Source organism: Narcine bancroftii, chromosome 2 (assembly GCF_036971445.1).
Source record: "Narcine bancroftii isolate sNarBan1 chromosome 2, sNarBan1.hap1, whole genome shotgun sequence".
In the NCBI taxonomy this organism is placed as follows: Eukaryota; Metazoa; Chordata; class Chondrichthyes; order Torpediniformes; family Narcinidae; genus Narcine; species Narcine bancroftii.
Window position 1 is genome coordinate 151,700,860 of NC_091470.1, and position 24,907 is coordinate 151,725,766.

Consider the following 24,907-nt stretch of genomic DNA (forward strand, 5'->3'; position numbering starts at 1 on the left):
TACGTCAAATAGTTTTACACTACCAATAAGTGGCCCATTCTGCCTCGCCCGCAGGAAAATCTGTTGTATGTGATCTCATGTACGTACTCTGACAAAAAAAAAATCTGAAATCTAATTTTGAATTGGAGATGGGTCAAATGGTAACTCCACGCCTTGCACCTTTTACTCTTCAGTTCTCCCAGCTCTCTTCCACATTCATCCCCTGTCCACTGCTTTCTTTGAGCTTGGAAGAATGTTGATCCTGTGCTCAAGGCTGGGATGAAGGTAACTTTGCTCACATCCCTTTTCTGTTGGTTCCGAGATATGGATCAGGTTCGTTTACTGCCCGTAGTCTCTGCCATAGCTGAGCAGGAGGGTCTTCAATGGAGCTGGCGCCTCAGTGGGTGAGGAGGGGGTGTATTCTTTACCAATTCCACTGGCCTGAAGGATGGTTCCCACCGCCGAGCCCACATTCACGGTTACTCCGGGAGGCGGTGGAATGCTGCTTTTTGTGTCAAATAAGCTTTGAGAACACTCGATTCGTTGAAAAAGGGGACCTTTGAACACTTGCTAGTGGGTCAGTTACACTTTTATCGCAGACACATTCGTAATTTTTAAAAATTTTATTTTTTACACTGAACCATATTAATCAAAATACACACAAACATTTCCCTCTTGAATATACACAGTGGCATTTTCTCCCCTTCCCTACATTCGTAATTCTTAACCCTCTCAGCAATTTTGTAATGTTTACGCTCTTCCAATTCGAGATCCTCTCTAATTTCATTCCGGGACTCTTCCTATCGTCCCCCACATAATTTAGATTTTCCGTTCACTCCATCCTGCACACCAGCTGCCAGACCCCATATAAACTCACAAGGCACCTGTAAGGCGTCGCCCGACAGAGGAGAGAATGGAGGGGTTTCACAATACAAGGAGAATAGTGAGGTCGGTTGTCGAGACTTGGAGGGAACGTTAGGGGAAGAAATCCCAGAGATTTGGGACCGGGCAGTTTAAAACACAGACGGCAAATGCAAAAGGGTTCGATCTCGACATGAAATCGCCAATGGGAAGAGCTCCCTTTGTCGGGTTAGGAGGCGTGGATGAAATCCGAGGGGGCAAGGCGAGCAAGTAGCCGAGCATTCCGTGAATACGTGCGCAAACATAACTTCAATAACAAAAGAAGCCAAGATTGTGGGTTGGAGTCCTCGGTTTCATCAGGGCTCCCTTTCGACACGAAGAGCAAAAGTGATGCTTGTGTTCTTCAGTTCTAATTGGGAGCCCTTTGTTTCTGTGATAAGCACAGCTGAAAAGAGAGGAAGTGGGAATTGGCGATGAATGAATATTACTTCTCAATGATTAACCCTACTGACCAACTCTTCGCCTTTCAACAGTTTATGAAATACTACAATCGAGCAGCGGGGTGCCCCTGATCAATATACTCCAAAAAAAAAAGCTTCTTGTGCTCCAGTGCGTTTTATTGTTCACTTCAGATCCTGTGTGTGAAGTGTAAACCTCATTGAAACGCTAGAATTTCCCAATCGCTGCCCTCCATGTGGAAGATACCGATTGCACACTGGATCGGTATCAGTATCCGATGAGAGTACCAACGACCGAAAGAATCAAGAAAGCAATGCTGTTCCACATAAATCCATGATCTGAGATCCGTGGGCATCACCCCCCCCCCCACCCCACCCCACCCGAAAAATCAGTATTTAGAATCAGTTACTGCCATTGAGTGTAGGTGGTTACTCCATTTGAGGCCAAATGTGCGATTTAGCTAAGACAACAATGGAATTTGATTCCTCAGAAAAGAACAGTGTTCTGGACGATCGGTCAACTCAGGTTCAGGCCCCGCTGAGAGAGAATTGGTTAGATAACTCACTAAAAGAACAGGACTGATGGGAATGCTATTAAACTCCTCAAGGAGGAGTCCAATGCAGCACCGGGGCAAATTACTTAAAAGAAGAACCCAACCAGATTCACGACCTCACGCTATTTTTCATAGGTTCTTTCTCTCTCTCTCTCTCTCCCCCCCCCCCCCCCCCCACTTCATGTTCCATTGGAAAATTCGTGGTTTTTTTAGAAACATTTCAACCTCGTTTTTTACCTGTAATCCATGAACGGACTACATGATGAAAGAATGTTCTCAACCTTGTTCTTGCACTGGACGCCAAACACGCTGGCAAGTATCTCTGAAGCATTAGAAAGGTGGGAGATTCCAGGTTAGAACCACTATGACATGTTAGATAGAAAATGTGCTCTCAGTTCACAGCAACAAGAATCCACTGCCAACACGCGAACTCACCGCTGTCAAGATAAAAGTGTCAGGAGCGAGAGTCGTCTATGAGATGCCGAACTCTGACTTTATATTGGAAACGATTGATTTCCTTGGGAGAAGGACGATGTTAAGGTCTGTGGTGCGGTCTCCCAGGTCAGTCAGTGTCGGTAGTACCGTATCCCATGATCCCAGTGTCTGTGGTGCTCTCTCCCAGATCGTTTCTGCGGTACTTTGTTGAGAATGTAAGAATGTAGTAACCAAATTAGTGTAGCAGAGAAAGTTCCATGGTCGAAGGTGATTCCAGCAAGGTCAAAGGTGATTAGGCAGAACAACAACTTCACTAAGACAGTGAAATACTTTTAACCATTGGGTAAGAGGCACGGCCCTGGTTAACGAATCCCAAGAGAATTCTAAGAAACATGTACTTGTATGGAAACGTTTGTTCAAATGTTCTGGAAACCTAGAAATGTATCGATCATTGGCTGTAGAACTGCGTCCATAGTCAGTGTTTGTAGCGCTAGCAATGATTGTTTAAGATAGCAGAACTAGCGGCGGACGATCTAACCGGACCTGATGGCCCCTGAGGACGGGAGACGTACCAGTCCCAACTCATCCGGTTGTTGTCCTGTGACTCCTGCTGTAAGTCGGCCTCGGTTTGATGCATCAACGGTCTCAGGCGCCTCGGGGATGATTGCTTCTTTGGTTGTTGTCGCAGTTGGCACTGTTTGTGCACCAGTGAGGGGATGCAGAGTGGGGTGGGAGATGGAGGGAATGTGGAATTAAGTACCGATTATATACACTCAGCGGCGTGGGAGCAGAGTCGAGGGCGCAAGGTATAATTTACCAAAGGTGACCGTGTAATTACACTCAAATTGCAGGGAAACACTACAGGGCCCAGTTAGACAGCTGGCGGTTTATGATTCTTATTAGCTCAGCTCATCCGATTTCACTTCATCTCCTTACTTCCTCATTTGTGTATGTATCCACTGTGCAATTCCTCGAAGTACTTTCACTTTTGTTGGTATATTAAGGAAATCTCCATTCAGATCTCCTTGAAATTGGAAATAAAATCTCTGATCAATCTCATCCAACCGTAGCTTTAGAGCTACACACACACACATAGACACTTACATAGACGCACACACTCACTTACACATACCCACACACTCACACACCCACATAGACACTTACACAGACGCACACACTCACTTATAAAGACACATACACAGTCATTACACAGACACACCCACTTACACATACCCACACACTCACACACACACATAGACACTTACACAGACGCACACACTCACATAAAGACACATACACCCAGTCATTACACAGACACACCCAGTTACACATACCCACACACTCACACACCCACATAGATACTTACACAGACGCACACACTCACTTATAAAGACACATACACAGTCATTACACAGACACACCCACTTACACATATACACACACGCACAGACACACATACATACATGCACACACTTCCATTCATAGACGGTTTAGTTTTCCCCCGTCTTACAAGCGTACAGTATATATTAAACAAATATTTAAAAATTACTGTAGAAAAGTCATCAAATAAAGGCTAAATTTACGAGGGCTCTTCTTCCACAGTGGGTGTGGGTGTGTCTGTGAAAACTCCAGACTGGGGTTTTTTGTCGTTATCCTGCGACCCTTGTCAACCATGCCGCCAATAAATGTAATCAGCAAAAGAATATCAAATGGATGGTGAACGAGCTGACGATGATCTAGGTTCTAGACGCGTTTCCTTCGCAGCTTGACAGAACTTGGTGGATTATTTCGGAACGTCGTTAGATTCCTTTTTCTAACACCCCCCCCCCCCCCACCCATAAGCTCCATTTCTTATTTGAATTCAAATTTTCAAACACCGTGGGGACTTTTTTTTTAGTTACTTTTATAATCTTTGATTTGTTATGAAGGGAGAACTGTTGACTAATGAGGTAATTTTTCACTCTGATAAGAATTGTATTATTTTTCTGGGGAAACAACTTCTTTCTTGTTTAGATTTTCTTTGTTAATGCTAAAATAATAGAATATCAATACAATATAATCTCTTTATAATGTGGGGAATCTTGGATGAAATGATTTAAATGTAAAGTATCTTTTTGAATTTTGTATTTTTGGATGTGAAATTTCGATGTTATTAAAAAAAAGGAAAAAAAAAACACGAGGGAGCCAAACGAATATTAATCCTTAAGGACAGTAGTTTTTTAAAATTGGTTTTCAATTCACCAGCCGCTCCCAGATTGTTAGTCGAGGTCTGGAGGGTGCAGCGCGGTTACTAACCCAGTAATATTACGACGGTGAAAAGATAAAAGGCTTGAGACAGGCTCGAAACAATACAGGTTTTTATTCCATCCGACATAGAAATAATATTCCAACACTTCTTTCTTACAATGCATTTACATACCCTTATATACACGAAGCTACAAACGATCACAGCACTTATTTCATGAATACTATGTACACCACAGAGGATAAAACAGCTACCATGGTCGCCAAAGAGGTTCTGTGTCAGGAGAAAGTAAAGGGTTGATGGCAGTTTTCGTTTGGGTTGTAATGGGGGGACATCGCTGCTCTTTCGATGGTGTCTCTGGGCCAAGGATCATTTCAGCCACTGGTCTCTGGCCGCTGCGTCGAACCTCGGAGGGGGAGGGAGGAGGAGGAGGTTTACCCGGGCGGCCGATGGGGCTGGAGAGCTCGCTGGGCGTCTGGATCGACGGGTTCACTTGGACGGAATGAAGCCGGGGCGACGGGGAAGGTTCAAATCGGGAGCTGCTGTCTGCCGAGCTGAAACTGGAAGCCGAGAAGACAGGGAAAGCGTTGACCAAGTGGTTCAGCACGCCGAGTCGCAGATGCTCGTCTGTACTTTTGCTTCGCAGCAAGTACTGGCTGACCCCGTTCATACAGCTTCGGAATCCTGCTTGGTATTCCGCCACACCGTCCTGGGACATCACCAGCGCCCCTACAAACCCAAATGGACGAAAATCTCTAATTATATCCTTTCTAGAAATGTCTGCACTTCACCGACCATTGCCTTTCTTACATTTCAGTTTACAATTTACCACCGGAGACACAGGAGAGATTGCAGATGCTAAAATAAGGATCAAAAGTTGTCTCAGAGATCGGTGAGGCGAAATTTGGAGTATTGTGTGCAGTTCTGGTCACCCAAGATATCACTAAGAGAGAGGGCAGAGAAGATTTACTCAGGATGTTGCCCGGTCTTCCGAAACCGAGTTACAGGGAAATGTTAAACAGGTTAGGATTTTATTCCCTGGAGCGTAGAAGAATTTGACAAACGTATTTAAAATTATGAGGGGTATAGACAGAGTAAATGTAGGTAGGCTTTTTCCAAACCAGAAGGTGAAAGGGGAAAAGTTTCGGGGGAACATAAGGGGGATCTTCTTCACACAGAGTGTGGAACAAGCTGCCAGGTGAAGTGGTGAATGCGGGCTCAATTTTAACATTTAAGAAGAATTTGGACAGGTACATGGATGGAAGAGGTATGGAGGGCTAGGGGCTGGGCGCAGGTCAGTGGGACTAGGCAGGCAAATGGATCAGCACCGACTAGAAGGGTTGAAGGGCCTGCTTCTGTTCGCTGGTTCTTAAAAAAACCCCAACCTTGCTTCGTGAGTTGAACAGCGTCACCGATGAAGGGTTCAGGCATTAACAGTTCTTTTTCTGCAGTTAGACCCGCTGAGTTCCTTCAGCAGATTTTTTTGGGCAACAATTTACCATCTGTTTTCAATGTACCAACCTCCTCCCTACGACTTGGAAACCGGTTCTCTCTCTCTCCCCCACTCACATCGTCCAGTTCAAAGGATCCTAATCTTGTTAACCCTCTTTCTGGACGCCGTCCATTTCAATCCAGCCCAACCGCTCAGCCCTCCCCACCCCCTCGCTCCTACCCCACCACACACATCTGAGACCTCTCCGTCCCCGTCCCCCCCCCCCACCTTTTTTTGCCTCGTGCAGCCGCCCATCGTCCCGTCAATGTATCTCAGTTATTTTCGAGGTGCCGGAGGATCGCAGTTTATTGTTTCGTCCGCATTTCTTCCCGCAAAACTTTACATTCTCCCGCAGAGGGCCAACTTTACATTCCTGCCCCTTTCACGCGAGCAAATGTGATCATTGGGCACGGCTTGGGCAGGATCCCTGGCCTTTGGGGAGGTTGCGCCAAGTCATTAGTCAAAGGCTACATTTAATTACGTTTGACCAATAAATAGGATTAATTCTGCAGGGATTAGGATGCTTTGAAATTCAAAATCAGCGCACATCGACCTTGCAGCGAGACTGGCAAACAGACATGTGTACACAGATGGACACAGAGAGGGAGAGAGATCTGCTCGTTTTTTTCTTTGCAAATAAAAACTCTCAAGGAATTCGGGGAAAATGGAATCGAGGTGAGCGGATCCCATTCAGTTTGTTCTCTGTATACGTAAGCGGAGTAGATCTCTTCCAAATAGCAAATTAGAATGGGAGAGAAGTGGGCTGGTTCTCTCTTTTCCCCCCACGGAGCCTGGGACTCGCTCTCTGGAAGCTTGGGTCCCGTTAACTGGATACTGCGTCGCTCTTTGGCACGTCGTGACCCGATTAGATTTGCCGGAATGTTACCTCTCCACCCCCTCCCCCCCCACCCCCCCGCTTCAGCCTGGGTGTACTGAAGCCAATGAGGCTCACCTTGTCGAGAACTTTGCAAATCCCTCAGATGTTTCACTGTTAACTCTAGAATGTCGGCCTTTTCCAGTTTACGTTTCCTGATCTGTTGGGGTTAGTTAGAAATTATGTAAAAGATTTGAAGTAAAAATATGGAAGGGGAGGGAAATTCAGAGAAACAAAGCCTCCACGCAGAAGAGCAATTCTCTTAGTTAACAAATCACATCGCAAGTATCCATCCTCATGGGATAAGAATATTTAAAAGCCTCACGTTATTGGAGTACCGCTCCTCCAGCAATGTCTTCAACTGCTCCAGACATTCGTTGATCCGAGCTCTTCTCTTTTTCTCCATCAATGGCTTTGAAATCTGGAAACAATTAAAAAAAATCCTTTATATTATTTGCAGATTTCTACAAATCGCGACTTCGAAAGGGGGACTCCAGGATTGCGGCAAAGTCCAGGCCCACCTTTCTGTAACTGTAGGCTGGTGTGGTGAGCGAGAGTTGGAACCGACCCACTGCTTTGTTGGTATTCTTCATGGCACTTCTCCCGTGTACTGAGTGTCCGCGTTTCGTTTTGGTAAGCACCCTCCCCCCCCCCAACCCACCCCCGCGTTCTTGCTCCGCGAAAGCAGGTGAGCGGCTCAGCCGCTGCTGCTCGGCTCCAGGGTTTTATAAAGCATCGCCACTTTGCATCTGAATACGAGTTACCGCCCGGAGAAGCGGCCACTTGTTGCAGCTGTAAGTGCCTATTGTAAAGGCGAAGAGAAAGGTTCTTTTATCGTCATTCTTCCCCAATGAATTTGAAACACGGAGCTGATCTTCTAGTAAGTCAGTTGGTCAAGTCTGCATTAAGCGTTCCTTTAAATTAATGGTCCTCAACCTTTTTCTTTCCACTCAGATACCACTTTAAGCAATCCCTTTGCCAGAGCTGATTAGTAAAGGATTGCTTAAGGTGGAATGTGAGCAGAAAGAAAAAAGTTTGCAAATCACTGTTTTAAACCATTGAAAGGAATATTCTTCATTGATCAATGCCCTTCAAAAAAAAAAGAAAATAATCGCCACGCATCAATTTAGCACCTATGAAATACAAAGGAACAAATCTTTCATTAAAAGGTAATGACCTTTCGGAACGCTATCTTTTTAGAATTATTTAATTCTAATTCCCATAAAGTTACTGGTGATATTTTGAGTGTAATTTTATTCCCCCCAATTAAAATTATGCATTCCAAAATGAAATGATTCATGAGAGGGGAGCATCGCAACCTGCTCCCTCCCACAGCGGAAAATTGAGCGAAAAATCGCTGTTGCTCAGCGTGTGTGGGTGACAGGGCGGGAAGGAGCTGGCGGCCAATGTCCTAGTGGGAGTGCTATTCAGCGCTCATTTCTCGCTCTGTAGTCATTCGCAAATCCGTTTCACGCTCCGCTCTCAGAGCCAACACCGAGCTAATGATCCCCATGTTCTGACACAATCGCAATTTTCTGCTCCGAAATCGCACAGCGGTCCCCAGCTCCCCGCCACTCTCCCTTCCACAGCGAGCCCAGCAACAGCCGCCACCACACCACACAACTCTGTTAACCAGCCGAGTGGGGTTGGATACATTTTAAAGTAATGCTCTACTTAAATGAATGAATGACTGTGATTCAGGATTAACCTAATGCTCCAGTGTATACAGAAGTTTTGTAGGACTTGCATTAAACGAAGGGCACAATATACCACACTTAAAAATATTATAGAGTATGATACCAATGAATTCCAAGAACGTAACATTTTCCTTATCAAGAGCAGAATTAGACTAACTCTGTATAATCAGAATGAATTTGTCACAAAAGTCCTTGTTTTAAGACCGTGTAAATATTGCCACAAATTACATTTGAAAAATAAATTAATAGTGCCAGAAAATCGGATGAAGCCAGGTAGTGTCTGTGGTTCCTTGTCCACTCAGAAATCTGATGGCAGAGGGGAAGAAGCTGGGGACTGGTCTTCAGGTTCCCGTACCTCTTTCCTGATGGTAACGTGTGAAGAGGGCATGGGTGGTGCTGGCGGGTCCTCGGGGACAGAGGCTGCTTTCTTAAGACACCATCTCTTGTAGATGTCCTCGCTGGAGTGAAGGCTGTACCCACGATGTCGCAGGCCGAGTTAACAACTCTCTGGAGTATTTTCCTGTCCTGTGCATTGGCACTTCCATTCCAGACAGTGATGCAACCCGACAGAAGGCTCTCCACAGTGCACCTGTAGAAACTTTCCAGTCATTGGTGACAGACGAAATCTCCTCACAAGCTCCAGGTGTTACACCAGGTGCTGACTGCATTCACAAGTTTTATTTTCTAAAAACAAAATTTCAGTGGTTAGCAGGGATGAAAGTGGAGTGTGATGGAGATTTGATGGAGATGAACAAGTGATTAGATGGAATAAAAATATCAATTTCCCATTAACGGATAGTTCGAGATCCGGATAAGGGGTAATTTCAAATTCTGATGACAAGGCAAGTGAGAGTAAAAAGGCAAAAATTGTCTGGAATTCACCCTCTATCAGCTGGGTGAAAAACACATCACCCAGTGCTTAGAAAAGCACATTGGAATGGCCCTTGAAAGACTGCAATACAGGGCTATTGGGATAGACAGGGGAATGGTGTTGAAGAAATTGATGTACATGGAAGAAGAACTGACTGTGGCAGAACATTTCTTGATGATGTGATTATCATTATTGGATATGCTGACTGGCTGCACTACAGTCTGGTATTGGCACATCATTACACCGCCATTCAATATGATCATGGGTGATCAGTACCCGGTTCCTGCCTTCTCCCCATACCCCCGATCCCCTTAGCCACAAGGTCCAAATCTAACCTACTCTTAAATATTGACAAGGACTTCCTGTGCCAAAGTATTCCACAGATCCACCACTCTATGAGAGAAGAAATTTTCCTCATCTCAGTCCTAAAATACTTCCCCCTTATCCTTAAACTGTGACCCCTGGGTCTAGTTTTTCCCAATATTAGAAACAACCTTATAGCATATAGTTTGTTTAAAACCTTAAGAATTTTATATGTTTCTATAAGATCCCCCCCTCAATCTTCTAAATTCCTAGTCCATCCAACCTTTCTTCATAGGTGAGTCCCTCCATCCCCGGTATCAGCCTAATAAATCTTCTCTGCAGCCCCTCCATGACGAGGATGTCCTTCCTCAGATAAAGTGACCAAAACTGCGCATAGTACTCCAGGTGTGGTCTCCCCAAGGCCCTGTACAGCTGCAGTAGGATCTCCTTACTCCTGGACTCAAATCCTCTCGCCTTCCTCACTGCCTGCTGCACCTGCAGGCCCACTTTCAATGACTGCAAATGATGTCATGCATGTACTCGGACAACTAAATCTGATGTTTTGGCTGACTATCTCTTAGAGAAGGCTGAAAAATTATTTCAGCAAAACACTCAATAAGAAGGCATAACAAGATTCTTCAATTTGTGGAAGAAACTCAAAACGTGGATCATATATCTAAGGAAGTGGTCGTTAAAACAAGAATATAAAGCAGTGGTTCCCAAACTTTTTTATGCCCTGCACCCCTAAAAAAATTTAATATGTTCTCGCACCCCTTAAAGTAATAATTTACTTAAGAATAAAGGTGAAGGTGACCAAAACAAATTTGTATAATCAATTTTTAATAATATATAAACAAAAATGAAACATCTGGAAAAGAAAAAAATGTAAACAAATTAAAAGTTGCATAAACCCTATAAAAAATTTAAATTTTCATCCATACATGAAATTTCTTTAAAAAAAATTAAAGAACGAATGTTCAAATGTTCATAAACCATTTTAAATTTAATGACTCTTTTGTTCCTGTTTATTGCTTAAGAGTTTTTCAAAACGTGGCACCTTGTTGCTGATAGCAGTCTGCACGTCTGCCTGTGCACCCAAGCGATTTCTAGATTTTGTCTTGATTGACAAAAGGGCACTAAATCCAGACTCGTATAAGTATGTCATCGCTTTTTCACAAAGTCTTGGAAACATATCCATTGCCGAACACCAATATTGTTCCAAAGTTTTGCTTTCAAACTACATTTTAAGAACACGATTTGTGTTCAGTTCAATAGGATCTTCCTTCAGCTCTTCATCATCTGACAGATTATCCAAATTGAAGGAGTATGGATTTATAATCCATTCTTCAGAAGCTACCAGTTCTCCTCCTCCAAAATATTCATCAAATGACTTTGATAGTACCTGCATTTCCAAATGATCCCCACACTTGGAATTAGGGACTTATCGTCATCAACCATTTCTTCGAGTGATGGAAAATTTGAAAGATTCCCTCTTTTAACTCGTCAACACCAAAGATGTAACTTTTCTTTGAAAGCATTTAACTTTTTGCAGCATTTCAATATGTTTGTGTTTTTCCCTTGAATAGATACACTCAGGTCATTCGTAAGAGTGAAAATATCAGTCAAATAGGCTAGCATTTGGTTGAATTCTTGTGATTCCATTTCTCCGGGCAGATCATAGCCACATTCCTTCAGAAAATCTTTGACTTCTTCTCGCAGTTCGAAGAAGCGCGTTAAAGCTCTCCCACGTGACAGCCAGCGGACTTCTGTGTGGAAAACCAAAACTGAATGCTCACTTCCAAAATTTTCATAAAGCGACTTGAAGAGGCGGTGGTTCAGAGCACGACCCCTAATCCAGTTGTTGGTCTTCACAGAAGTGTCAAGGACCTTTTTCAACTTTGGAGGCAATGTTTTTGATGCCAAAGCATGTCGATGAAGAAAACAGTGGGTACCTTACAAGTTCTGAATCTCTTGTTTCATCAGTGCACAAAATCCTGATTTATTTCCTAGCATAGCAGGGGCACCGTCGGTATATACATCACCAATAATTTGGATATACAAGTCATATTTTGCAAAGAAGTCCTTCACACACTGGAAGACATCTTTTCCTTTTGTGGTTGTTTTCAGATCTTCACAGAATAGGAAATCTTCCATTATGATACCATCATGGACATACCTCACTAATGCGATGAGTTGACTGCAATTTGCAACATCAGTCATTTCTTCCAACTGGAGAGAGATTTTCAAGGGACTAGCCCTGATATCTGCGATAACTTGGTCGAAAATGTCCAAACTCAAATCACCAATTCGGCTCTGAATAACATTATTTGATAATGGCACTAATTTAAGCTTGTTTGAGGCTTCTTTTCCCAGAACAATTGTTGTCATTTCTAATGTACATGGTTTTATCACCCCTTCTGCAATTGTATGGGATTTCTTGGATTTGGCTAATTTATATGCCATGTGGTATGAAGCCATCAGCAGTGGTTTGTCAGCAGATATAAAACCTAGTTTTGGAAGGGTTGCTTGAGAATCAAAGCAGGCCCTTTTACCTTTCAATGATGCAACATCATGGCCTGCAACATCTGCTCCACCATGCCGGTTGTTGAAGTATTCCTGCAGCTTAGATGGCTTCAAATTTGCGTTGGAAAAGACAGTGTCACAAAGCATGCACTGGGGTTTTTGCAGATCCTCAGTTGCTCCGGTGCAAGTGAAACCAAACTGCACATCATCATCATTCAATTTCCTTTTCTTTGACATAATGAAGGGTTAATTAATAATTTACATAACACAAATAAATAATAAGAAATAAAAATCTAATGCAATTCGCTACAAAAAATTAAACAACAAGTTTGGCCCCCATTTTAAATGTCCTGATTAAAAAAAAAGTTACAGGGCGATGCCATTTAAAAGTTGAAACGTGCTAAAATTCATAGAGAATCTTATTCTATTGAAAAGAGGAAAAAAAGAAGACATCCCCATCTTTAATTTAAAAAATTGATATTTTTATCTTGAATATATAGGACAGTACCTTTAATATAAACAAAAAAACTGAAATGTTGTCTCGCACCCCCTGGAATGCTATCTCGCACCCCTGGTTGGGAAACCCTGATATAAAGGAAAACCTTTCCTGTTTGGGGAATGTTGAGAATACCATAATCACATGGGAGTAAAGATATCAAAGCATTCAAGGGTGGCTGACCAGAGGTGAATGGACAAAGAGATAGGTTGGCAGGAGGAAAGGATGCAGGAAAGGGGATATTTGTGACCCCTTCTATTTCCCTGCTATAAAAAGGCAGAATAGATCAGACAGGAAATGTCAGGGTGTAAACTGAAGGTGGTTGAGGTGAGAGCACAAACTGAATTGAAGATGAAGCTTATTTGCCATAAATCACCTATTACATTGAGATGGGTTCTTGTGTGAGCAGACCATCACCCCATGAATGTGAGGCAAGACACAACTCAAATGCTATCTGCAAATTTGCCAAATGACACCATGGTTGTTGACAGAATCACAGATGGCAATGAAGAAGCGTACAGGAGGGAGATAGATCGGCTAGTTGAGTGGTGTCACAATAACAATCTTGCTCTCAATGTTTGCAAAACCAAGGAGATGAATGTGGACTTCAGGAGGAAATCAGGAGAACATGAACCAGACCTCATCGAGTGATCAGCAGGTGAAGAACTTCAAATTCCTGGGTGTCAACATGTTCCACACAGACCTTGGAGTCTCCAGGTTGATGCAATCATAAAGAAAGGTCACCATTGGCTGTATTTTGTGAAGAGTTTGAGTAAATTGGGAATGCCACCAAGGATTCTCAAAAACTTCTACAGGTGTACTGAGAAAAATATTCTGGCTGTTTGCTTCACTGTCTCTATGGAGGTGCCAATGCTCAGGACAGGAAAAAAAGCTCCAGAGGGTTGTTAACTCGGCCTGCAACAGGAACTAGACTTCACTCCAGCAAGAACATCTGCATGAGGAGGTGTCTTTTGAAAGTAGGCTTTATCCTCCAAGAACCCCACCACCCAGGCCATGCCCTCTTCACTCTGCTACCATCTGGAAAAAGGCAGAAGGGCCTGAAGAAGAACACCCAGCGGCACAAGGACAGCTTCTTCCCCTCCACCATCAGATTTCTGAATGTACAATGAACCATAGACACTGCCTCACTGTCTTTTTCTCATGATTGCCCAAATCTCACCCCACCTCCCAACTGCTAAGCAAAAAAAAAAAAACAATTGTCCAAACGAAAGGGGTGTTTGAGCATTCATTAATTTGTCCATATTTTGATCTTCAGGAATTCAACACTATTAACCTAACTATATTATTTAAACCTTTGAGAAAGTTAATTATATCCTTCAGCTAGCATGATTGCCATATTTTAACAAACACATCATATTTCTTTGTCATACTATGTTATCTTTTCTGAGGGTGGGGGCACAACTTCACATTTCCATATTCCAATGAGTAATAAGTAGGGGGAGTTGGACTTCCATGAAACAGGTATATATCTGGCTACCGCTAGTGCAATCCTCACGCACTAGATTTGATATTTTAATAACAGTTTTGTGCCAATAATCATAAGATTGCTCAATAAATACAATTCTGGTTCCAAAGGAAAATCTACTTATATAACATTTGTCAAAATTTCTGCAAAGTCATTCCAAAAGCTTACTTTCATTCGTAGCCATGTTTTTTAAAAATTTTTTTTATTTTTCACACCATAAATCACATTAGCCATGATATACACTTTTTCTTTTTCACACATATACAGTGACTTTTTATCCCCCCCCACTCCCTCCTCCCAAGCCACCCCCCCACCCCCCCCCCCTCTCATCCATTTTAGGTATACAATCTAGGTTGCATTAATTCAGTCAGACAATGTTGTCATTCAACAAAAATACACCAGAAATTCTACTGAGTCCATTCTTTTCTTTCCTTCTCCTTCCATCAACTTAGGTAATGTTTGTCCCCGGTAGGTTTTCGCTGTTGTATTTAATGTAAAGCTCCCATACTTGTTCGAATATTTCAATATTATTTCTTAAACTATATGTTATTTTTTCCAATGGAATACATTTATTCATTTCTATATACCATTGTTGTATTTTCAAATTATCTTCCAATTTCCAGGTTGACATAATACATTTTTTTGCTACGGCTAGGGCTATCTTAACAAATCATTTTTGTGCATCCTCCAAATCAATTCCAAATTCTTTGTTTTTTATGTTACTTAGGAGAAAGATCTCTGGATTCTTTGGTATATTGTTTTCTGTTATTTTATTTATTCGTAGCCATGTTGAATGCGTAAACGTTCCAACCTCTATACCACACCTAAAATAAAGTCCAGAATTTCAGATTTTAAACCGTGTAATTTTTGCAATGTGAGGTATAATTGGTGCATAAAATTGTACTGTACCAATCTATATCTGACATTAATAAATCATGTCATAGTATGAGAGCACAATTTTGTTCAATATTGTTCTTGTATCCTTTTCCCCAAGTGGAATGTGGTTTATACAAATGTAACTGTGATGTTGCTGCAATAAATTCTGATTCATCTCCAACATTTATGCAGCCCTGTAAAGAGCACAATGACGGAATACAAGTTTACAATGAAAAGGAGGACCACTCAGTACCAAGGGCAGCACGATAGCAGTTATGGGGTTCATTCAGGAGCCTGATGGCTGCAGTTGTCCTTTCACACTCTTCGGCCATCTCCCCAGTGTGTGGAGGAAGAAGAAAGTATGTCTGAGATACAGTGGGAAAGAGAATGGAAAGTTACATAGCATCAAGAGGTAATGTTAGGGAAACATAGTTCATGGAAAGGTATTGTGGAAAGTGGACATTTTAGACAAGTGAGACTGACACATCAATGTATCAGCAGAAACAGTGGCAGGACTGGTGTTGGTGTCACCTAGTGTGGTAACTGATGGTGTCACCTCCCCCACCCCATGGACCTCCTCCTGTACCAGACCATAAAGAATTCTAATGTTTATTTGTACTAATGTTACTGGTAAATGGTAATTCCTTTACAGCTCTGAACAGAGTGAGATAAACAATGAGCAAAATTAGCATTACACCTTTAAATTACAATGTCATACACACAGCCTAAATGTATTTATAAAGTCTCATGTGGTTAAAGTAAACATTCGGTAAGAAAACAATAGAATTTGAAATAAAAACGTTTAAGAACTACATCAAAATTATGCTGATGTTAACATTAAACTTTATTGAAAATGTGAGGAAAGCACCAATGAAAGGAGATGAAACCACGTGATTCTAAATGTCATTGGGTCATAAAATTTACCCCTTTCACACTTGCATCCCACTAAATTGGCCATTCAATGTCCTGGGATAGGAATTGGGGGGGGGGGGGGGGGTTGTTTGGCTTTTCACTCGACCGCTTCTAACCGGGACACTGAACACTTTCACACTTACAATGAACGATCCCCCGGGTTAGGACTGTTCTACCGTGAAGAGATAGTGGACCTGCCCTAAATCCTGATCAATGTATTATGATCTTATATTTGAACAAAATTAATCATGCCTAATTATAACATAATTAAGATTTGTTACCTGTTGTTCACCCCCTGTTGTTGCTGTGCCGACCTATATAAACCTTTATAAGGGACTGTGGGAAAGTGCGAGCAATAAATAGTAATGGCGGAGAAGTTTTAAACAGGGTGGGAAAGTTGCTCGCGCGTGGGTAATGATGGCGGACCTGCCCCCCCCCCAGAATTCCATGCGGCAGAGAAAGGATTGTATGTCCGGCTGCATACATGGAGCATTCACAGAGGTGGGGGGGGTTCTCTGCTGCACAACATTCTGGGAAGTTAAGCCTGCTATTGCTTCCCACTCCCCCATGCCTTTATAAATTGTGCGGATAGCATTACCCATTTTCCTACGCTGTTTATCTATTATTTCCTCTCTCTCTCCCCCACTGGACTTTCCCATTTATACCTTCATTTTAATCTGTTCTTCCTGCAGTCAATCCCACAATCCAATTCGCCCTTTGACACTTGCAACGCCGGCCTTGAGCTGATTTTGCTTCCACACTTGCCACTTGAAAGGCCGATTGGCGTTTGATCCCTGGGCGAATGACCTGAGCGCATTAAATGTTTCAAAGAGTGAATTAGCTTTGATACATGTCAGCTGGGCTTCCGGAAAATGTGGGGTTTTTTTGTTGTTAGAACTTATTACAGGGATATTTTAATCAAAACGATACATTTCTGCTGAAACACTGGACAAGCCACAGTCATGTTGGTGTCACCGAGCGGTCCGCACCCCCTAGTGACGCCGGTGAGCAGAGCAGAGGGAGGGTGCATATGACCATATAACCCTATACAGCGCAGAACAGGCCAGTTTGGCCCTACTAGTCCATGCCCGAACAAATCCCCACCCTCCTTGTCCCACTGACCAGCACCTGGTCCATACCCCTCCAATCCTCTCCCCTCCATGTAATTATCCAGTCTTTCCTTAAATGTAAATAGTGAAAATTGCCCTTCCTTTTATAATCATTTTTAGTTAAAAAGATGGGATACGGATGGAAGGTGAACGTGGAATTCCTGCAATAAACAAAATCACATCTTGGAAACAAAAATTTCGGGAACGTCGTTTTTTGGGGGGGAAATCACGAGCCGAGTAAGTGTTGGCGACAGAGGCAAGAATGTGGAAACGGACCCAGTTGTGGATCTCCCTCTCGTTTCCATCCAGACCGAGTGTCACTTTCACTTTCTCACGATTTGAAAGGAATTATTTTTGAGCTTGCTTCTTCTAGGGAAAACAATTACATAAAAGCCGCAATTTGCTGAGCTGAAGCGAATCGGCGGGGCCCCCCGTTTCCCATATTCAATGGGACCCGGCCCCTGCCAACAGCCTTCAGTCGGGGGACGGCACCTCGCAGCGAGGAGAATCGCAGCAACGCCTCCGTCCCATTCAACTCCCGCCGCCCCCAGTCCCGTGGCCACAGAGACGGACAAGTCGGCAACCACCAGGAACGCGACTAATCGATTCGATACCGCGCGCGCGCGAAAGAGAGAGAAACCCCCGAGTGGTAAAGACGGGACAAGTTTTTTTGGGAGCCACTTGAAAGGGGGGGTTGGCACGCGACCGGCCTTTGAAAGAAACTCGAGACCAAACACAAGCTCGATGGACTCTGCCGGAGCTTGTTGAAGTCTGATGAGAGGCACTTCTCACCCCTCCTTCAACTACAACTCTGGGTTCCATCCCCTTGCCTGGCGAGTTTAAACTACCTTGAGTAGCAAACCTACTCACCAGGATATTGCTCCCTCTCCAGCTGAGCAGGGAATTCGGTGAATCTGCTGTTATCATCGCCCTGTGACACTCTGTGAATCATATTAACAACACTCGACTACAAAGATTTTGCTTCCTTAACATTTTTGGGTGTATTTTATGGATTTTGGGCTGCTGATCATAGAAAGGACCATAAAAAAATTTCTATCATGTACCATTTTTGTGATTTGGTGACATTTTTAACATGCTTCAAGCGTACAAAACCATGAAGTGTAACATGTCATTGAAAATTAATTTTCTGCATTGCACTTGGATTTCTGATCTTGGTGATGAACATGGGGAAAGGTTTCACCAGGACATTGTGACCATGGAAAAGCATGATCAGGGCAAATGGAATCCATCAATGTCGGTCACTGGCACAAGAGGCATCAGATGCTGAGTACAACTGAAAATAATTTTCAAAACATTTTTTTAGGTCAGTTGAACTAACGCAATATGCCACCATCATTATGCGTTTAAACATGCCAAATTCAATAAAAGTTAATTTAATCTTTCTCCAACTTCCTACATGAAACAACTAATCTAAAATTATCTCTATGTTCAGCTTGAAATTGTCTATCATAATCCCCAATTTTTTTTTCCAGGAGGCAAACCCTTTGAGAAAAATTGTTGTCCCGTGTAACCAGCAGTAGAGGCAGATTTAATCAAATTACCTACCTTCTATTACTGTGTCAGGCAGAGAAATTCATTAACGAGGCCAATGTGTCAAACTACCAAGTTTCATGTATAGATGTTCAAAGGCAGGAGATCATAGGACATTGGCTCGCTCCGCAGCACTTCCAATCACAAGAACTGTCTGAATCAGTTAGTTAAGAGAATGAGAATGGATTGCACAAGAATATATGGCACGGGAGCAGGTTGACAGCATGACACTTTGATCCCACACCATTATTCACCAAGTTCAAGGTTGATCTAATTTTGGCCTCTGCTCCATTTTACTGCTTATTTATCATATCAATTTTATCTTGTCCAAAAACCATGATTCAATCTTCACAGCTCCATGGAAAAGATAACTTCAAGGATTCAGAACCTTTTGGCAGTGGCAAAGTAGAGATTCTGCCTCAAAGCTTAAATGAAAGGTTAACTGGTCACTGTACATTGCCCCTAATGTGAGGATGGGCAGTAGGATCAGAGAAGGGGTGGTGGGCTTGAAATTGTTAGGAATATGGTGGGATTAGTGTAAAAATGGAAGCTTATTTCCCTTATATCTCTGACTCTACAGGACCAATTCTTGACTTAGATGGGTGACCCCTGAAACTATGCCTTGTTTTCTAAATTCATCTCACCATCTACACAGTAAGAAATCGACAACCCTTTCTCCCCACCAGCATCAGGGCAACAAATGCATGGGAACATTTTCAGTCACCTCCCTGACTTGGAAGAACAGTTCATCATTGTTCTAAAATCATAATTCAGTCAAAGTCCTTGCTCACTTCACCAACCTGAAGCATCAACCTGGCTGCGAGACCAGAGTAGTTCCAGAATATTTTTGTGCTTAATAAGAGTAAAACATGAAAGTCAACAGACGCCATGATTGAAGTAAAAACATAATGCTGGAGAAACTCAGCAGGTTAGTGTACTTTATATCTTCTTTCTTTGGCTTGGCTTCGCGGACGAAGATTTATGGAGGGGGTAAATGTCCACGTCAGCTGCAGGCTCGTTTGTGGCTGACAAGTCCGATGCGGGATATAATAAAGATAAAAATACACATCTTTATCTTTGCTATATAAATTACACCGTTTGACCTGCTGAGTTTCTCCAACATTGTGTTTTCATTTTTGTGTTTAACTTGGCATCCAAGAGCAATAATTTTATAGTGGCAAGATTTTTCAACAGCCCAAATTAAACACATCATCCAACCCCTCATGGCCTTTCATTTTTGGTACAGAGCCTTTTAGGTTCATTGAGATATTTAACCATCATGAATCAACCTGAACTAACCTTCACTGTATACTAGCCCTACCCAGAGGGAGTGGACCTCTGTCCTTCCTTCCATGACAGTGACTGGAAGCACAGAGCAGGGCACCATTTTCCACCTTCGCCTTGCATTAAGATGTTAGTAACCCAGTGCTCCAACTCAATACATGTACAGGGGCTGAAGGTAGGATTCAGTGTCAAAGCTAGAAACTATTAAAAAAAACACACAAAAGGCACGTAATCACCTGCTCATGTTTTAAATTTTTTTTTACCTTTTATGCTGGTGACCAAAAATGCAGATTGCGCAGTGCTTTTATGCATGGGGTGATTAGCAAGCCTGCTTCCAAAGCTGAAGGAGGGGTGAGAAGTGCAGAAGCTCCACCCGCCACTGTGATGTCAAACATACATGCTGGGAAGGGAAAGCAGTCTATATGGAAAATGGCAACTGAGGTGCAGGTGTGAGCATGAGTGGAGATCTATGCAAGCAGTCTTAGGTTGCAGGCTGATGCCATCATCGTGACATCATTAACTCTCCCCTTTGGAGCCGTATTCAGGAGAAATCATTTTACGGAGGAGGTGGAGCAACTTCATTCCACCTGACTCTACCCTCCCCCACCACCCGCCCCCCCACAGGCAGATGGAAGATGAGTGAGATCGGGCCAGTCAATCCTCCTTTGGACTTTTTATGGAAGTAGTGAAGTGATTTAAAGACAGAAGATCTATCTTTACAATTGCTTTCTCCCACTGCCCCCCCCCCCACCAAAACTATGAAAGGGCCTAATGAATATGAACTTCATAACCCTGAATGTACATCTTGTATAAAATATTCTCAAAATGCAAAGGTTAATCTTTAGGAAAAGGTAATTTCCATGATGCAAAAAGGCAGCACAAATACATTTTCTCCTATATTTCTCATGATTTTACATGAAATGTTTCTGAACACTGGAGTTTGTAACTTAAAGAACAACAGAGCCACAGAAATCAAATTGGGAAAAAAATAACTGATTCTCCAGTTTATTCCATAAGTCATTGCACACAAGCTGTGTCAGCACTTCCTGTCCATTTCAGTGAAATGGTCAAAACCTTTAACCCAAGAGGTCAGCTTTAGTCAACCCTGGGTTTGGTCTTTTTTAAAAAATTTGTTCCTTGCTCACTTCTGACTGGCTGACACAAATGAACAAGAATAAATATGTTGAGATGGGACCGCTGAATGCTTTCTCCAGCAGCATATGACATAGTTTGATCCTACTGACAAATAGTCAAGGTCTGTGAAGCAGGCATTATTAGCTGGTTTAGCCCTTGTAGCCTGTTGAGAAAGTAGCATTTAAATGTGGACTTAATGATACAAGCTTCACTGTCTATCAGATCAGAGTTTTGAGCAGCGTTGTGCCCCCGGTTAGCTGATCTTGGGTGCAGTCATGGCTACTGGACAGGAAACTTCCATTCAGTCTCCTCTAGTTGTGCTACCCAGGGGCATAGCCAGGTTCTAAAGTTAGGGGGAAGAGACCACATTAAAAAAGGCACCGCGACACATACCCGATGGCGAGTCACTGGTTGAATGGCAGGCCACACTGAAATTTTAGCAGAAACTTTTGAAAAATGTGCTCAGGGGAGCGGTCGCTCTCCCTGCATCTCCTTTAGCTATGCCACTGGTGCTACTAGGCTCTGACATCTGCACCATCCAGCTGGGAAGGATGAAGTCTTGGACATTACATTTTCCTGAAAACATTCAATTCCTCTAGTTTCCCCCATGTTCATTGTCAGCCCAATTAGTCTGAACACTCCTTAACCATCCCAGACACCTTGGTATCCCAGAACCTTATTACCCTCTCTGCCAATGGCCCACCCCAGGACACAGATTTCTTTCTTTTAACTCCGCTCCCTATACATTTCTCTAACAGCTGCTCACATGCCTCTCTCTGACGGCACCCTAGGTAATGCTCTCTCCAGCTCATTTGCACAGCAATCCTTGCAAAGACCAATTTCCACTGAGACTTGGGTCTCTCAGCCAGTGGAATTCTGGATTTTCCCTCCCGTGGGATGTTTTATTTTCACACTCCTCCAGGAAAAATGGCAAATCTGCTCATCAAAGTTAAGTAAAGTAATACAGACCCCAAAAGGCAGGGAGGAACTAATGCCTGGATCAGATCCTCATTTCATCATTGACCCGACTCCCACAAAACAGAGCTCTGGGTCAGGGGCTTCTATCCCTCCTGATGGTGGAGACCCTTCAGTAATCAGCACACCCTGAGGCTACTTGTGATGGAAGCTTAAAATCACCAGTAGTCACATCACAATATGATGAACTACCCTGCATGGAGAGGGTTAGTCTGAAAGTCAGCCCTCCTCATAAAGGATGTAATCATCTGGAGCTCAGTAGAGTGCAAGAACTGTAAGTAATTCCAAGTGGAGAAGAAGTGAACTAAACATAAAAAAAACCCAGCAGTTATGGAAGCAGCAGGTAGGATGTGATGCAGGCATTTCTAGATCGGAAGAGCTGAAAGATTAAGCAGCTCTTCAACATAACCAGTATTAAAATGGACTAACTAACCACTGGCTGACACATTTACATCAGAATGGTCAACGATAAAAAAATTAGCATTTATGCAGAAAAAGGAGTACAAAAATGAGTACTGGTAAATTTTGCAAGATCTGTAAAGGATTAGATTTTATATAAAATTAAGGACACAAATTATCAAACTGCAGAGATGAGATGTGATGGAGGCAGTGTTGTACAGTTCTACAATTTCAAAGAGCAATATTAATCAGTGGTCGACAATGCCAATTGGGGACATGCAAAAGACTGCATTCCTACACAATGAGGTGCAAATTGTGCCTCATGGTGCAAATATTAGAAACAATCGCAGAGGTTTTCCAAAACTTTTAAATCATACTCACACTCGCACTTTATCCCAGTAATTAACTGCTAATATACCGGTTAACGTGCCAGTGCGAACCCTCACAAATGGGCATGCAGGTGCCAGATCACCCCGGGGATGGACCACCTAGGTAGGGTGTATCATCCCTGGGGCGACCTGACGCATGTGTGCCAGTTAGCCCAATGTTAAAGGGTCAGGGAGTATCTTGGGTCCAATTAGTGAGGATAGATGCCCCTCTCCCCTGGGATGCCTGGTGGGGAGTGTGAAAAGATGCAGAAAACCAGTTTACAGCAGTCCAATGTTAAGAGCAAAAATGGCTTCTTTAATTGGTTTGTTGAATAGCCAATTTACTGGTTAGTCAGTGTGAAGGGCGGGGGTGAGAAGAATAGGTTGGTAATGCCCTGAATTTTTGACACATTTTGTAACAGATCTGAAGGCTGGTGAAAAACTGAATTGGGCAGTGAGGAAAGGACTTGGTAAAGAATCTTGGTTCACTACAATATCAAAACTAAAACTTGCAGGAGATGGGACTGTTGTCAGTTGGTAATGGTCAAAGTCCAATTACATTGGCATCACATACACAGATGAAGAGTGAGAAAAACTGATATGTAAAAAAGAAATGATAATAATTTCTGCAGCAAAAATTTCAACTCCCAAAATAAAGGCATCTCTTTCTATTTTGGTCAAACAATAAGCTTCAAGGAAAAGCAATCTGAAATTCTTTGACCAATGAACCAGTAGATACTGCATCATGAAGTACTCTGAAGACAAAACATTTTTGAATAATAAAATGGAGCCACCCATTACCATTCTTGCCAGATCTGACATGATCTTATTGATAGTGGAGCAGGCTTGCCAGGCCAGGTGGCCTCCTCCTGCTCCTATATCTTATATTCTTATTTGTGGTCATAAACAGTATCAGCCTCAAATAGGCATGTTTAGTGGGTGGATGTACAGGGTATTATTTAAAAAAGGACAAATAAGAAATCACTGCTGCAATAAAGTTGGGTTTGGAACAGTAAGGGGAAGATGCACATATTCCATACATAGGGGGATGGGGGTTGGTGGTGACTGAAGGAGGAAGTAGGAGCTGGCAGAGATAAGTGGAGACTGCAGAACCCTGGTCAGAATAGTTTCATCTGGCTGTGCTCACCAGAGATGAATTAAAATAAGTGGTGCTTAGTCACCACTGTATAGAGCAGAGGTTCCCAACCTGGGGTACATGTATCCCAAGTGGTACATTTGCACTTTTCAGGGGGTACATTGGGTCTGAGAGAATAACCACTACTGTACAATACATGGTATTGTAATCTGCAGTCAGATTGCACAATGTCGTGTATTTTTAAAAAAATCCTTAATTTTTAGGGGTACACAGGAACCTATAAAAATGCCCAAGGGGTACAAAGGAACAAAAAGGTTGGGAACCCCTGGTATAGATTGTCCCATACATAGGCTGTCCTACACTTAAACTGTTAGCAGTCTGCTTTTACTTTTGGTATTAAGGAATTAGGCACCTTTCTGCCAGAATAACCAATATAGTTATTATGTAATACATAGCTACAAACTACTTCACACAAAATATGTTCACAACAAGAGGCAAGGTAATAACAGTATCAAAACAGTAAGGTTAGCACAGTTATCAGCTAACGCAACTCTGTTACAGCGCCAGTGATTGGGACCAGGATTCGAATCCTGTGCTGTCTGTAAGGAGTTTGTATTTTCTCCCCATGTCTACATGGGTTTCCTTTTACCCTTCAAAAAAGCACTGGGGGCTGTAGGTTAATTGCGTGGTACGGGCTTGTGAGCCAAAATGATTCGTCTCTGTGCTGCAAGTGTAAATTAATAAAAAAAATAAACATTCATTCCCATTGAAATCAGTTTGTAATAAAGTTTGTTCTGATGGTAAACCCCAGATTCTGAGTGAATTGATTTTGCCTACAATCATCATTGAACACAAGCCAACATTTCTAAATGCTACATTATTCTAATGACCCAGGATTGCATTTAGCAAGTGCACTACCATTGCATTCA

At 42.6% G+C, this 24,907-nt stretch overlaps 1 protein-coding gene, 1 long non-coding RNA gene and 1 pseudogene across 4 annotated transcripts; all 3 read right to left on the bottom strand.

Annotated features, from left to right (window-relative positions):
* Nucleotides 1-4,782: 4,782 nt before the first annotated feature.
* LOC138752966 (transcription factor HES-3-like) lies at nt 4,783-7,491 on the bottom strand. Its single transcript, XM_069915566.1, has 4 exons — nt 7,420-7,491; nt 7,224-7,319; nt 6,977-7,058; nt 4,783-5,261 (listed from the first exon to the last, which is right to left on the bottom strand). The coding sequence occupies exons 1-4, from the start codon at nt 7,489-7,491 to the stop codon at nt 4,783-4,785; spliced, it is 729 nt and encodes a 242-aa protein (XP_069771667.1).
* A 3,420-nt stretch (nt 7,492-10,911) lies between these two features.
* Nucleotides 10,912-12,529, bottom strand: LOC138752484 (protein FAM200C-like; annotated as a pseudogene).
* Nucleotides 12,530-14,602: 2,073 nt separating this feature from the next.
* On the bottom strand, nt 14,603-19,106 carry LOC138752486 (uncharacterized). 3 transcript variants are annotated; one of them, XR_011350684.1, is made up of 3 exons: nt 18,738-19,106; nt 16,728-16,869; nt 14,603-15,098 (listed from the first exon to the last, which is right to left on the bottom strand). It is a non-coding gene; the product is annotated as an uncharacterized lncRNA (long non-coding RNA). The 3 variants fall into 3 exon arrangements; XR_011350683.1 differs by lacking the exon at nt 18,738-19,106 and adding an exon at nt 18,042-18,309 and having other exon boundaries at nt 14,603-15,515; XR_011350682.1 differs by lacking the exon at nt 18,738-19,106 and adding an exon at nt 18,042-18,305.
* Nucleotides 19,107-24,907: the final 5,801 nt, after the last annotated feature.

Coding starts and splice junctions, on each gene's coding strand:
- LOC138752966 (XM_069915566.1), bottom strand. CDS start 7,491: ATGAAGAATACCAACAAAGCAGTGGGTCGGTTCCAACTCTCGCTCACC. Junction 7,320..7,419: donor CAGCCTACAGTTACAGAAAG/GTGGGCCTGGAC, acceptor AATTGTTTCCAG/ATTTCAAAGCCATTGATGGA. Junction 7,059..7,223: donor AGGAGCGGTACTCCAATAAC/GTGAGGCTTTTA, acceptor TAACCCCAACAG/ATCAGGAAACGTAAACTGGA.